Here is a 15,578-nt window from a genome sequence, read left to right as displayed (position 1 = left end):
TTGAAAGTCATCTTACGAATATTTTTCTTTGGCCTAATTTAGGCTATCAGATGTCAGAATACAAATGCTATCTAGATTTTCTTTTAACCATTTTAGCAAGGATTTAAAGTGCACAAAATATTGTTGAAATATTACAATTATTTATTGAATAATACAGTCTCTAATTTGTCTTTCTGATTTAGACAAAAAACATAATTAAATTATTTGAAGAGATTCAGAGGATGTTTATCTTTTTCAGTTTTGCACTGTTCTAGATTCTTTCAAAGCATACTTAACTCTCACACAACCCAACCAATTGCAGGTTTTGTCATCATCAAGTTAGATTGTAATCTTGCATATCAATGATAATGTCTTCCTCATTGTTAAAGTAGATAGCTAAAATTAGATGGGAAGATTAGAAAAGCAGAAAGAAAATATAAACAAATAAATTATAATACTTTACAATGACCCCTGGGTTATATTTTGGGGTAGCTCTGTTTGACTCCCCTTCCTTCTATCTGTTCACCTATATTTCTACAGCTGTAATTGTAATGAAATTCTTTGTTGGGGCACCTTAGTTGTTCATTGATTGCTTTTTTTTAATATTTATTTATTTTTTATTCATTTTAGAGAGGAGAGGGAGAGAGAGAGGGAGAGAGAGAGAGAGAGAGGAGAGACAGAGAGAAGGGGGGAGGAGCAGGAAGCATCAACTCCCATATGTGCCTTGACCAGGCAAGCCCAGGGTTTCGAACCGGAGACCTCAGCATTTCCAGGTCGACGCTTTATCCACTGCGCCACTACAGGTCAGCAGATTGCTTTCTTATATGTGCCTTGGTGGTTGGGGGTGGCTACAGTGGAGTGAGTGACCCCTTGCTCAAGCCAGCAATCCTGAGCTCAAAGCCAGTGACCGTGGCGTCATGTTTATAATCCCGCACTCAAGCCAGCTCACTCCTTGCTCAAGCTGGTTATCCCATACTCAAGCCAGGCAACCTTGGGGTTTCAAACCTGGGTCCTCTTGTGTCCCAGTCCAATGCTCTATCCACTGCGCCATCGACTGGTGACCTATGGTGTGTCAGTGGATAAAGCATTGACCTGGATTCCTGAGGTCACCAGTTCAAAACCCTGGGCTTGCCTGGTCAAGGCACATATGGGAGTTGATGCTTCCTGCTCCTCCCCATTTCCTCCTCTCTCTCTGTCTCTCCTCTTTAAAATGAATAAATAAATAGAAATAGTTTTTTAAAAACCATAAGGTCAAAACTTAAAAAGAAAAACCATTTATCTTTTTAAAAATAATGCATATTTCACTATAATCCTGCCATATAAAAGCTCACCAGGGTGCATATGACATCTAAGATGTTCATGATGCTGTGCCACATTGTCTGGACTTGCAGATAAAATTTTATGTAAATTTTCAGCCATTCTCCTACAAAGCATCCCTCCCGTGCTCAGTTGTAGTTGTAGTCTCCTTCAACATGCCCACAGGTGATTACATAGCATGTTTCAAAACTCTTAAAAATGAATCTTCTGAAATTTAGAAGTTCATATTTTTATTGAATTTGAAGTTATTTCACAAAGAAAGTTATATATGTCAAATAGTAAACAATTCTAGATCCTAAATAGCAAAATTATTTTACAGAATAATTTCATAAAGAATATAGAGTAAAATTAAGTTCATGTTTTCTTTATTTTGAACTTCCCATTTTTACTAATATTTTTAAAGTATCATTTTACTTTTAGGTTATAAGCACTCTTGACAGTTGCCTTCCTGTAAATATTTTAAGAACTTTCAAGGGCTTCTTTATACTGCTGCATTAATCCTAGAGGAATACATTTAAGTATTTGGTTCATTTTTTTTGTTTTTTTCTGATATAAAGAAGTGCATCATCTTGTTTTATATTTTCAGCTATTTTCCAATTCCCCAAAAGGTGGGGAAAGCATGATAAGAGAAATTTTCTATATAGTCTGTGGCTCTCTTTGTACTTAAACAGCTGAACCAATTCAGTTTATAAAGCATATATAGAACACTGTAGTGAGCAAGCATCAATCTGCCACCTTTGAGTGAGAAGTGACCTTTGATGATGCCATTGTAACATGGTATAGAGGACTAACAGAATTGATTGAAAGTCAGAAATACAGCTTTAGGAATGATGGTCGCTGCCACTATATGACCATCCATAAAGTGACCCCAGATGATGAAGGTAATTTAATTGACATTGTCCTTGTGAATGTATAATGTAAAACCTGTCTGTTTTATATATTTCTACCTGTTTACACCTAAACTCTGTAATTCTACATAGAATCGTTGTTTTTTAGGAAAGAGAAGTATAAATAATACATACTATGTCTATATAAAGAAGTGTTGTTGACAAATATATCAGAAAACAAAAAGTTTGCTGATTCTTCTTTTTAGGTGTCTATTCAGTAATCGCTCAACTGGAGCCAAGAGGAGAAGCGAGAAGCACAGCAGAGCTGCACTTGACAACTAAAGGTCAGAACACACCCCATTAAGAGCACATTGCAGTCTTTGGAACAAAATACCCTGCCGAGACAATTCTAAATATAAAAATGGTATTGTTTTCTTTTGCAGAAATCAAATTTGAGATGAAGCCTCCTGGTAAGTTTATTTATAAAAAGTCAATCCTTGCTAACAAAACATTCAGTATAATTTTTTTTTAATTGTTTAAAAAATTATTTTATTTTACTTATTTATTTTTAGAGAGGAGAGAGACAGAGAGGGAGAGAGAGAGAGAAGGGGGGAGGAGCTGGAAGCATCAACTCCCATATGTGCCTTGACCAGGCAAGCCCAGGGTCTTGAACTGGCGACCTCAGCATTTCCAGGTCGACGCATTATCCACTGTGCCACACAGGTCAGGCACATTCAGTATAATTTTATAAATAAATAAGTCAAACCAAAATGTATAGAAATATCTTTTCTATTAGTAAATATTTCTTAGGGAAGTAATGTAAATGTAAGACTTTGAGAGTATGTGAAATTTGAGATAAGGTCTCATTCAACTAGTATCTAGGATTATAACAAATGGTATGGCCATAGAACAAATATTTTCACAGAGAATAAACTTGCCTATGTTGTTGCATAGAAAACTTGCTTATATATGGTTTGTGTCTATACATTAGGTTCTGCTGTTGGAAAAACCTAACAAACACATCTTATTTATTAGTTGTCTAATAAATATGTGTCTTTTCAGTCCCTCTATGCTTATCATTAAATGTTCCTTTTCAGATATTCCTGACTCCAGAGTTCCAACCCCTACCATGCCTATCAGAGCAGTGCCACCAGAAGGTAAGATCCAGGATCAAAACACCTGAGCTTGGGGCAACAATGTTTTTCCACTAAGAAATTACCAGTGCCCACCCACAGCAGAGAGCCAGGACAGATTCTTGCCTGTTGTGCTCATCACTGTGTAACTAAAAATCAAAGCAAAAGAGTAGTGATAATTGTAAATATATGTTATGTTATTTTAATTTTATCTGATTGATGAATTGGTACTATAACACTTCTGAAGTACTGAAAGAAAATCATGAGACTGTTATGCTTCACACAAAATAAGAAATCAAACCATATAACTGGTGTTGACATTTATTTTTTTCAGAAATCAAGACGATCAGCTCCTGTCCTATCAGAAACAGTGCTATGTTGCAATTTGGATGCCAATTTATATGTTCAACCCATACAAAATTTTGCTCCTTAGTAAATAACAGCATTTTGAAGGGAACATTGCAGGTAAGACGTGCGTCTGTTTTAGTACTATAAAGAACAAATCATTAGTGTCCCTTCTTCCAATAAAGCACAGAGCAAACTTAAAATATCTTTAAACCCTTCTGTAGGCATTAGCACTGTCTATAACAACCACAGTATACCAACAATCAGAAGTGACCATGCATATCAACCATTTCAATTTTTTACAAACACCAACAGAATCACCACTCAAATTTACTATAGTATTTACTAGAGTTACAAAGTTATCTGCTCTTCAGGAGAAGCAGCGCTTGGCAATACTTTGATATTCATTAGGAATTGAGATAGTCCTCAGTTTTCTTACACAGTAATGTACATACACCATCTGTGCTTAGCCTGTTGAATGGAATGAAATGGTGAGGTTTTAAATAACTGTTAGTATACTTCTCATAAGAACTTGTACAAAGATCAGTTCATACTTCTGAAGATATTAAATTCTTCCAGGACAATGGTTAACGCTTTATACACGTCACATTTAGTTTTTCGTTGTATCTGGGTTTTTGCTAATATGAGTTTCAAGTGTTCTGAGATAGCTTCACTCATGTTTATGTTTGGTTCTACTTGAAAATTAACTTCAGGCTTTCATATCTACATTGTCTGTATTTCCTGCTCTGGAAAATCTTCTGAGATTATGTTACAAAAAGTCTACTTTTAACCTAACAGTGCTTCATTTATGAATTGCAAATTTGCCAGCACACGGATTTCCATATAAAATCAATTTCCTCAAGTAACAGTGACCTCATTTGTAAATGGAGTTACAAAATCCTGAGGAAAACAGAAGTTAATGCCTAATGTAGAAGTACCTTCAATCATCTAGCTAACACGGGCAGCAAGTCCTAGTTAACTGCACATGTACAGGAAACGTTACAAGTCCACAAAATTTAAAAGTAGAGGTATTTTATACATTTCACATGATACATTGCTCAAGATAAGTGCATAATCAAAGAACCATTGTGAAACAACCAGTGTGTATTTTGTCATGTTATAACAGCCTGTATGAAATTCCAGATAACTAAACCATATAGATAAACCCAGATGTATCCTAGCACTGATATGAAGTGTTTCTCTATACTCTCTGTTATCTGCCCTTAATATAAAACTATATATCATACTAAGCTCCAGATGGTATTTTAACATTAATGTGAACTCTCTATCTTTCCCTTTCAGAAGTGTCAGAATACCATTCCAGTCACATACCTTCTCACCGTGTGCATAACAAAACATAACTTGCCTACAGTTTAGCAATTTCCTTGGAAAATACAAGACTGTAAACAAGTATTGTTTGAGTGATTTTTGTAATGAGTAGTTGAAATGCATTGTCAATATTTATCACAATGTTTCCTTCATGTTTTAAAGATGGAAATCAAAATGTTCAGCTCCTGTTCTATCAGAAAGAGTGCCATGTTGCAATTTGGATGCCAATTTATACGTTCAACCCATACCAAATTTTACTCCTTACTAAATGAACTGCTTTTGGAAGAAATATTGCAGGTAAGATATGTGTCTGTATTAGTACAATAAGGAACAGATCATCAGTGTACCTTCTTCCATTAAAGTAGAGAGCAAACTTAAAGTATCTTTAAACGTTTTTGTAGGCTTTACCACTGTCAATAACAAACCACAGTACAAAAACGATCCAAAGTGAACACTCATATCAACTTTGTTTTTCAATTCTTTACAAACCCCACCAGAATCACCACTCAAATTTACTGTAGTATTTAAGAGTAACACTGTTGTCTGCTCTTCAGGTGAAGCAACGTTAGGAAATGAGATAGTAACAAAACTGTAGTAATGTACCTACACCATCTATGCTTAGCCCCTCGAACTGAATGAAATGATAAGGTTTCAAATAACTGTTAGTATACTTCTTGTAAGAACTTGTACAAATATCAGTTCATACTTCTGAAGATATATTCCCTAAGATAATTCTTAATGCTTTATTACACATCAGATTTAGTTTTTCGTTGTATGAGGGTTTTAACTAAATGAGGTAAAAGTGTTTAGAGATAGCTTCGCTCATGTGTATGTTTTCTTCTACTTGAAAATAAACTTAAGGCGTTCATGTCTACATAGTCTGTATTTCCTGCTCTGGAAGATCTCCTAAGATTAGGTTATAAAAAAATCTTCTTATAACCTAACAATTCTTTATTTATGAACTGCAATTTTACCAGCACACAATGTTCCATATAAAATCAGATTCCTCAAGTAACAGTGACTTCATTGTGTAAATACAGAGTTATAAAATCTTGAGGAAAACAAAAGTTAAACCCCGAATTTAAAAGTTCCTTAAATCATTTCACAAACATGAGCAGTGATTTTATTTTAACTGCACAGGTACAGGAAGTGCACAAAAGTTAAAACTAGAGATATTTTTTACAATTCGCACAAAATGTTGCTCAAGATACGTGAAAAACCAAAGACCATTGTCAAACAGCCAGTATGTACTTTGTCATGTTATAAAAGACTGTATGAAATTCCAGATAACTACACCATATAGATGAACCCAGATGTATCATAGTATTGAAATTCAGTGTCTCTATGCTTTCTGTTATTCTGCTCTTAATAGCAAACTGTATCATACTAAGCTTGACAAGATAATCTAACATTAATGTAAACTCATTAGTCTTTCTCTGTCCTTTTATTTCAGAAGTGTCAGAATACCATTCTAGTAACATAGAACATAGTACCTTTTTACTCTGTGCATAACAAAACATTCCTAGCCAAAAATTACAGCAACTTCCCTGGAAAATATTACACTGTATAAAGTATGCTTTGAGTGACGTGTATAATGAGTCGTTGAGATGTATTGGCAGTATTCATCAAGTTGTTTGTTTCACATTTTAGAGATTGAATTTAAAACGTTCAGACACATTCCTATCAGAAACAGTGCTTTGTTCCCATTTGGAAGCCAATTTATACATTCAATCTATACAAGATTTTGCTCCTTAGCAAATGAACAGCTTTTAAAAGGGAATATTACAGGTAAGACATGTGTCTGTATCAGTACTGTAAGGAACTATCAGTGTACCTTCTTCCTTTAAAGCAGAGAGCAAACTTAAAATATCTTGAAACCCTTCTGTAGGCTTTAGCTCTGTCTATAACAACCAAAGTATACAAACGTTCCATGGTGAACATATATCTCAACCCTTTCTTTCAATTCTTGACAAACACTACCACAATCACCACTCAAATTTACTGTAGTATTTACTAGAGTTACACAGTTATCTGTTCTTCAGGAGAAGCAGCGCTTGGCAATACTTTGATATTCATTAGGATTTGAGATAGCACTCAATTTTGTTACACGGTAATGTATACACACCATCTGTGCTTAGCTTCTGGAACTGAATGAAATGAAGAGCTTTCAAATAACTTCATATATTTTTCAAAAGAACTTGTACAAAGATTACTTCATACTTCTGAAGATATTATAATCTTCCAAAAACAATGCTTAATGTTTTATTACACGTTAGATTTAATTTTTCATTGTTTCCGGGTTTTTGCTAATATGAGATTCAAGTGTTCTGAGATAGCTTCACTCATGTGAATGTTTAGTACTACTTCAAAATTAACTTCAAGCTTTCTTGTCTACATTATATTTTTGTTTCGAAAAATCTTTCAAGATTAAGTTACAAAAAGTCTTCTTTTAACCTAACAGTGCTTCATTGATGAACTGTACTTTTACCAGCACACAAAGTTCAATATAAAATCAGATTCCTCAAGTTAAACACTGTTCCTCATTGTGTAAATAGTTACATAATCCTTAAGAAACAGAAGTTAACCCTGAATTTAAAAGTAACTTTAATCATCTAGCTAACATGAGCACCAAGTCCGTCTTAACTGCACATGTACAGGAAAACTTACAAGTGAACAAAAGTTAAAACTTGAAATATTACCTATATTTCACACAATAATTGGCTCAAGATATGTGCAAAATTTAAGAACTGTTGTCAAGCAACCAGTATGTATCCTGTCATGTTATCTTCAGCATGTATGAAATTCCAGATAGATAAACCATATATGTATATATAAACCCAGATGTACCCTAGCATTGAATTGAAATGTTTCTTTATACTTTCTGTTATTTTGTCCTTTATATCAAAGTGTATATCATTACTAAGCTCCTGAAGATAATCTAACATTAATGTGAACTCATTAGTTTTCCTTTGTCTTCCCATTTCAAAAATGTCAGAATACTATTCTGGTCACATATAAAACAATACCTTTTAACTGTGTGCATAACAAAAATTTCAGCAATTTTCTTGGAAAATATTAAAGTGTAAACAAGTATGCTTTGAGTGACCTGTATAATGAGTTGTTGAAATGCATTGTCAATGTTCATCAAGTTGTTTCTTTCACATTTTACAGATGGAATTCAAAACATTCAGCTCCATTCCTATCAGAAAAAGTGCCTTTCCATTTAAAAGCGAATTTATACATTCAACCCATAAAAGATTTTGCTCCTTACTAAATGAACAGCTTTTGGAAGGAATTATTTAGGTAAGACATGCGTCTGTATTAGTACTATAGGGAACAGATCATCAGTGTACCTTCTTCCTTTAAAGCAAAGAACAAACTTAAGATATCTTTAAACCCTTCTGTAGGCACTGCCTATAACGACCCAAGTATACAAACGTTCCATAGTGAACATATATCGCAGCCCTTTCTTTTAATTCTTGACAAAGAGCACCGGAATCACCACTCAGATTTACTGTAGTATTTACTAGTTACACAGTTGTCTGTTCTTCAGGAGAAGCAGTGCTTGGCAATACTTGGATATTCATTAGGAATTGAGATAATACTCTGTTTTGTTACACAGTAATGTACATACACCCATCTGTGCTTAGCCTCTTGAACCGAATGAAATGAAGAGCTTTCAAATAACTGTATATATAGTTCTCGAAAAAACTTGTACAAAGATTAGTTCATACTTCTGAAGATATTATAATCTTCCAAGACAATGCTTAATGCTTTATTACACGTTAGATTTTGTTTTTCATAGTATCCAGGTTTTTGCAAATATGAGATTCAAGTGTTCTGAGATAGCTTCACTCATGGGTATGTTTGGTTCTACTTGAAAATTAACTTCATGCTTTCTTGTCTACATTGTATTTTCTGCTTTGGAAGATCATCCAAGATTAGGTTTCAAAAAGTCTTATTCTAACCTAACAGTGCTTCATTATGAACTCGACTTTTACCAGCACATAAAGTTTAATATAAAATCAGATTCCTCAAGTTAAACAGTGATCTCATTGTGTAGATAGAGTTATAAAATTCTGAAGAAACAGAAGTTAACCCCAAATTTAAAAGTAACTTCAGTCATCTACCTAACATGAGCAGCAAGTCCATCTTAACTGCACATGTACGGGAAAAGTTACAGGTTCACAAATTAATACTTGAGAGATTTTCTACATTTCACACAACACTTGGCTCAAGATATATACAAAGTTAAAGAACCATTGTCAAGCAACCAGTATGTATCCTGTCATGTTATCCTCAGCGTGTATGAAATTCCAGATAGATAAACCGTATAGATAAAACAAGATGTATCATAGCATGAAATGAAATGTTTCTTATACTTTCTGTTATTCTGCCCTTAATATCGAACTATATATAATATTAAGCTCTAGAAGATATTCTAATATTAATATTAGCTCATTAGTCTTTCTTTGCCTTTCCCCTTCAGAAGTGTCAGAATACCATTTTGATCACATAGATAGCAGTACCTTTTCACTGTGTGCATAACAAAACATACCATTCCTAAGTTTAGCAGTTTCCTTGGAAAACATAACACTAAAGAAGTATTGTTTGAGTGACTTTTGTAATGAGTAGTTGAAATTCATTTTCAATATTCATCACATTGTTTTATTCATTTTTACAGATGGAAATAATAACATTCAGTTTTTGTCCTATCAGAAACAGTGATGTGTTGCAATTTGGATGCCAATTTATATGTTCAACCCGTACAAGATTTTGCTCCTTAGTAAATGAACAGTGTTGGAATGGGAACATTGCAGTAAGATGTGCAGCTATATCATTACTATAAGGAACAGGTTATCAGTGTTTCTTCTTCAATTAAAGCACAGATCAAACTTAAAATATCTTTAAACCCTAGTGTAGGCTTTAGCACTGTCTATAACAACAGCAGTATACAAACGATCAAAAGTAATCATACATATCAACCCTTTTTTCAATTCTTTACAAAGACCAACAGAATCACTGCTCAAATATACTGTAGTATTTACTTGCATTACCCAGTATCTGCTCTTCAGGAGAAGCAGTGCTTGGCAATACTTTGATATTCATTAGAAATTAAGATAGTCCCCAGTTTTTTTACACAGTAATGTACATACAACATCTATGCTTAGGGAAACCTGAAGATGGCAGCGGATTAGGCAGATGCACAGACTCCCAGCTCACACCACCAAAATGGATTACAAATTAATTTAGGAACAATCAGTGTGAAAAACCAACTCTGGACTACAAGAATAGCTGTCAAAAACCAAGGAGCAAAGAAGAAGCCACAGAGAGCCTGGTAGGGAGCGCTGAGGAGCGGTGAGTCTCCCCTGCTTATAGGAATGAAGGGGGGGGGGTGAGGCTGAGACCCCAGAAATGCTCTCATTTTAAGGAAAAGAGTAGAAAATATTGCTCGCAGCCACTTGCCTGCGGACCTGGGAACGAGGTGTGTTGAAAGGGCTTCTTTATCTTCCAAAAAGAAAGGGGGAAGAGAGAGACAAATGGTGATGATGACAGGCAGAAGAATGCATGTGAGGACCTGAGAAGCTGACTTATCCAGTGCTTGAGGCAGCCATAGCTGGGGCAGGGGTTAATCCTTCCACATAACACAAGACAAGTGATTCTGGGTCATCCATCTCAAGATATCTCTCCAGCTCCAATCAGTGCAATAAGACACAGCTGAAAACAAGATGTGGGGAGCAGGGTCGGTAACTCAGGTTTCCATAGAGATCTGAGATACTCATTCCCCTATTGAAGCAGAGAAAGCACCCCACCCCCAGAGAATAACTGGAAGATTAGGCTTTCAGAGTCTCAGGTTACATCCTCCGCATTCCTGAGACAGTTTCAAATAAACCCTCTGCTGACATCAGTAAACAAAACTACCACGGAGAGAACTGAGAGGAAAACAAATGAATTGAGACTTCAAACCCGCTCTACTAGAAAAGCCAAACCCGACAGTGGATTACAAACAACAGCTGATGCCAACCCAAGAACCTAGAAATAACACAACTGAAAATTGGAGGCGGACACCAAACCTATACTCAAGCAGTCCTACAAATAACACACCCAAACACACAGACATAATTAGAAGAAAGAGAAGTGCAATCCAAATGAAACGAGAAATCTCCAGAAAAGGAACTGAGTAATATGGAAATAACCAAACTACCGAATGCAGAGTTTAAAATAATGATTGTAAGGATGCTTAGGGATCTTAGAACAACAATGGATGGTCATTATGAACACCTAAATAAAGAGATAGCAAGTATAAAAAAGGACATTGAAATATTAAAATAGAATCAGTTGGAGGTGACAAATATAACAGAAATGAAGATCACAATTGAAAAAATTAAAAGCAGGGTGGATGAAGCTGAGGATCAAATCAGCGGCTTGGAGGACAAGATGAACAAAGGCACGGAAGCAGAGCAGAAAATAGAAAAGAGACTCAAAACGTCTGAGGAAACTCTAAGAGACCAGTGTGACAACATGAAGAGAAAAAACATCTGCATCACAGGGGTTCCTGAAGAAGAAGAGAAACAACAAGGGATAGAAAATTTATTCAATCAAATTATAGCTGAAAATCTCCCTAAATTGATTCAAGGAAGGGTCTCACAAGTTCAAGAAGTACAGAGAACTCCATTAAAGAAAAAAAACAAAGAAAGCTACATGAAGACACATCATAATTAAAATACCAAAGTTAAGTGATAATGAGAAAATATTAAAAGCTGCTAGAGAAAAAGCTATCACCTACAAAGGAATCCCCATAAGGATGACATCTGATTTCTCAACAGAAACACTTGAGGCCAGAAGGGAATGGCCAGAAATATTCAAAGTAATGCAGAAGAGTCTACAGCCAAGACTACTTTATCCAGCAAGGCTATCATTTAAAATTTAAGGAGAAATAAGAAGCTTCCCAGACAAAAAACCCCCTCAAGTAGTTCATTACAAGCAAACCAATGGTGCAGAAAATGTTAAGGGGCTTGTTGTAAACAGATAAAAGAGGGAAGTGAATATAGCAAAGGAGGAATACAGCTTTAAAGAATAAAATGGCAATAAACAATTACATATCAATAATAACAAATGTAAATGGTTTAAATGACCCAATCAAAAGATATAGTGTAGCTGCTTGGATAAGAAAACAGGACCCGAACATATGCTGTCTACAAAAGACACATCTTAAAACAAAAGATACACATAGACTGAAGGTAAAAGGATGGAAAAAAATATTTCATGCAAATGGAAATGAAAAAAAAAAGCTGGGGTAGCAATACTTATATCAGATGAAATGGACTTTAAAACCAAGGCTATAGTAAGACATAAAGAAGGTTGCTACATAATGATAAAAGGAGCAATCCAACAGGAAGATATAACCATCATAAGTATCTACACACCTAATATAGGAGCACCTAAATATATAAAGCAAACTTTGATGGATATAAAGTGTGAAATCAATAGCATTAATGTAATAGTAGGGGATTTCAATACCCCACTAACATCACTAGATAGATCTTCAAGAAAGAAAATTAACAAAGAAACAGCAGACTTGAAGGACACACTAGATCAACTCGATTTAATAGATATCTTTAGAACCTTTCACCCTAAGGCAGAATATATATTCTTTTGAAGTGCTCATGGTACATTCTCTCGCATAGACCACATCTTAGGACACGAAAGCAGTCTCAACAATTTTAAGAAGATTGAAATCATATTAAGCATTTTCTCTGATCACAATGGCATGAAACTAGAAATTAACCACAACAGAAAAACTGAAAAATACTCAAACACATGGAAACTAAATAGCATGTTATTAAATAACAAATGGGTTAACAATGTAATCAAAGAAGAAACAAAAAATTTTCTAGGAACAAATGATAATGAGCAAACAACAACTCAAAATTTATGGGACAAAGCAAAAGCAGTCCTGAGTGGGACGTTCATAGCACTACAGGCATTATGTAAGAAGCTTGAAAAAGCACAATCTAACCCTTCATCTAAAAGAACTAGAAAAAGAACAGCAAGTAAGGTCCAGAGGTAGTAGAAGGAAGGAAATAATAAAGATCAGAGTGCAAATAAATGACAAAGCTAAAGAAACAATACGAAGGATCAATGAAATCAAGAGCTAGTTCTTTGAAAGGGTAAACGAGATCGATGAACCTTTAACAAGACTCACCAAGAAAAGAAGAGAAAGAACTCGAATAAAATTAGAAATGAGTGGAGAAATAACAGACACACAAATACAAAATATTGTAAAAAAAATACTATGAAGAACTGTATGCCAAAAAATTAAACAACCTAGGTGAAATGGCCAAATTCCTTGAAACATATAATTTTCTAAAATCAATCTGGAAGAATCAGAAGACCTAAGCAGACTGATACAATAAAAGAGATCAAAACAGTTACAAAAAACTCCCCCAAAACAAAGCCCCTGGGTCCAATGGCTTCACTGGTGAATTCTACCAAGTATTCAAAGAAGAACTAACTCCTATTCTTCTCAAGCTATTTCAAAAAATTTAAGAGGAAGGAACACTTCCAAGTTCCTTTTATGAGATGAGCATAATTCTGATTCCATAACCAGGCAAAGATAACACAAAGAAAGAAAATTATAGGCCAATATCCCTGATGAATTTAGATGCAAAATCCTCAACAAATATAGCAAACCGGATCCAGCAATACATGAAAAAAATTATACATCTTGATCAAGTGGGATTTATTCTGGGGAGGCAAGGATGGTACAATATTTGTAAATCAATTAATATCATTCATCACTAAACAAAAGAAAGGAGAAAAACCATATGATAATTTCAATTGATGCAGAAAGGCATTTGATAAAATCCACCCATTTATGATCAAAACTCTTAACAAAGTGGGAATACAGGTAACATATGTCAAGATGGTAAAGGCCATCTATGACAACCCACAGCCAACATTATAATTAATGGACAAAAATTAAAAACAATTCATCTAAAATCAGTAACAAGGCAGGGGTGCCCTCGTTCACCACTCTTATTCAACATAGTGCTGGACAACATTGTCCTAGCTACAGCAGTCAGACAAAAAGAAGAAATAAAAGGCATCCAAATTGGAAAAGAAGTAAAATTATCATTATTTGCAAATGATACGATATTGTATATAGAAAATCCTAAAGTCTCAGTCAAAAAACTACTGGACCTAATAAACGAATTCAGCACAGTGGCAGGATATAAAATTAATACACAGAAATCACAGGCATTTTTATACACAAACAATGAACTGTCAGAAAGAGAAATTTAGGAAAAAACTCCCTTCACTATTGCAACAAAAAAAAATACTTAGGAGTAAATTTAACCAAGGAGGTTAAAAACTTGTACTCAGAAAATTGTAAAACATTGATAAAAGAAATCAAGGAAAACACAGACAAGTGAAAGCATATACTATGCTCATGGTTAGGAAGAATAAACATAATTAAAATGTCTATATTTCCAAAGCAATTTAAAAATTCAATGGAATACCAATTAAAATACCAATGACATACTTCAAAGATATAGAGAACATATTCTAAAAATTTATATGGAACCAAAAAAGAACATGAATAGCCTCAGCAATCTTAGAAAAGAAGAATAAAGTGGGAGGTATCACAGTTCTGGATATTAAATTATACTACAAGGCCATTTTACTCAAAACAGCTTGGAACTGGCATAAGAACTGGCATATAGATCAATGGAACAGAATACAAAACCATAAACCCACACCTTTATGAACAACTGATATTTGACAAAGAAAGTAGGAGCATACAGTGGAGTAAAGACAGTCTCTTTAACAAATAATGTTGGAAAAACTGGACAGCTACCTGCAAAAAAATGAAACCAGACCAACAACTTATACCATGCACAAAAAATAACTTAAAAATGTTAAAAATGGATAAAGGACTTAAATGTGAATCGTGAACCCTAAGCATCCTAGAAGATAACATAGGCAGTAGGCTCACTGACATCTATCGCAGCAATATCTTTGCTGATTTATCTCCACAGGCAAATGAAATAAAAGACAGGATAAACAAATGGGACTATATCAAACTAAAAAGTTTTTGCACAGCTAAAGGCAATATGAATGGAACAAAAAGGCAAACCACACAATGGTTTCCACAATACATTTGTTAAGGGATTAATAACCAAAATTTATAAATAACTTGTAAAAGTCAACACCAGGAAGACAACCCAATCAAAAATGGGAAAAAGAAATGAATAAACACTTCTCCAAAGAAGACATAAAGATGGCCAATAGACAAATGAAAAAATGTTCAACATCACTAATCATTAGAGAAATGCAAATTAAAACCAGAATGAAATACCACCTCACACCAGTCAGAATGGCGCTCATCAATAAAACAACACAGAATAAGTGCTGGGGAGGATGTGGAGAAAAGGGAACCCTCCTGCACTGCTGGTGGGAATGCAGACTGGTGCAGCCACTGTGAAAAACAGTATGGAGATTCCTCAAAAAATTAGAAATGGAACTGTTTACATAGATTCCCTTTGACCCAGCCATCCCACTTTTAGGAATATATCCCAAGGACACCATATCACCGACTGAAAAAAAGAAATGCACCCCCATGTTTATGGCAGGATTGTTCACA

At 34.6% G+C, this 15,578-nt stretch overlaps 1 protein-coding gene across 1 annotated transcript in view; it reads left to right on the top strand.

Moving 5' to 3' along the window:
* Nucleotides 1-2,030: 2,030 nt before the first annotated feature.
* The window catches only part of LOC136330708 (uncharacterized), a 62,222-nt gene continuing 48,674 nt past the window's right edge, over nt 2,031-15,578 (top strand). Inside the window, exons 1-8 of the mRNA XM_066267917.1 lie at nt 2,031-2,177; nt 2,390-2,467; nt 2,567-2,593; nt 3,221-3,280; nt 3,591-3,721; nt 5,093-5,227; nt 6,583-6,718; nt 8,102-8,233. Coding sequence (XP_066124014.1) covers nt 2,144-2,177; nt 2,390-2,467; nt 2,567-2,593; nt 3,221-3,280; nt 3,591-3,721; nt 5,093-5,227; nt 6,583-6,718; nt 8,102-8,157 — 657 coding nt within the window. The 5' untranslated portion in view covers nt 2,031-2,143 and the 3' untranslated portion in view covers nt 8,158-8,233. The remainder of the gene's footprint in view (nt 2,178-2,389; nt 2,468-2,566; nt 2,594-3,220; nt 3,281-3,590; nt 3,722-5,092; nt 5,228-6,582; nt 6,719-8,101; nt 8,234-15,578) is intronic.

This window comes from Saccopteryx bilineata, chromosome 3 (genome assembly GCF_036850765.1).
Source record: "Saccopteryx bilineata isolate mSacBil1 chromosome 3, mSacBil1_pri_phased_curated, whole genome shotgun sequence".
Lineage (NCBI taxonomy): Eukaryota > Metazoa > Chordata > Mammalia > Chiroptera > Emballonuridae > Saccopteryx > Saccopteryx bilineata.
This window is presented reverse-complemented; position numbering and strand designations above follow the sequence as displayed.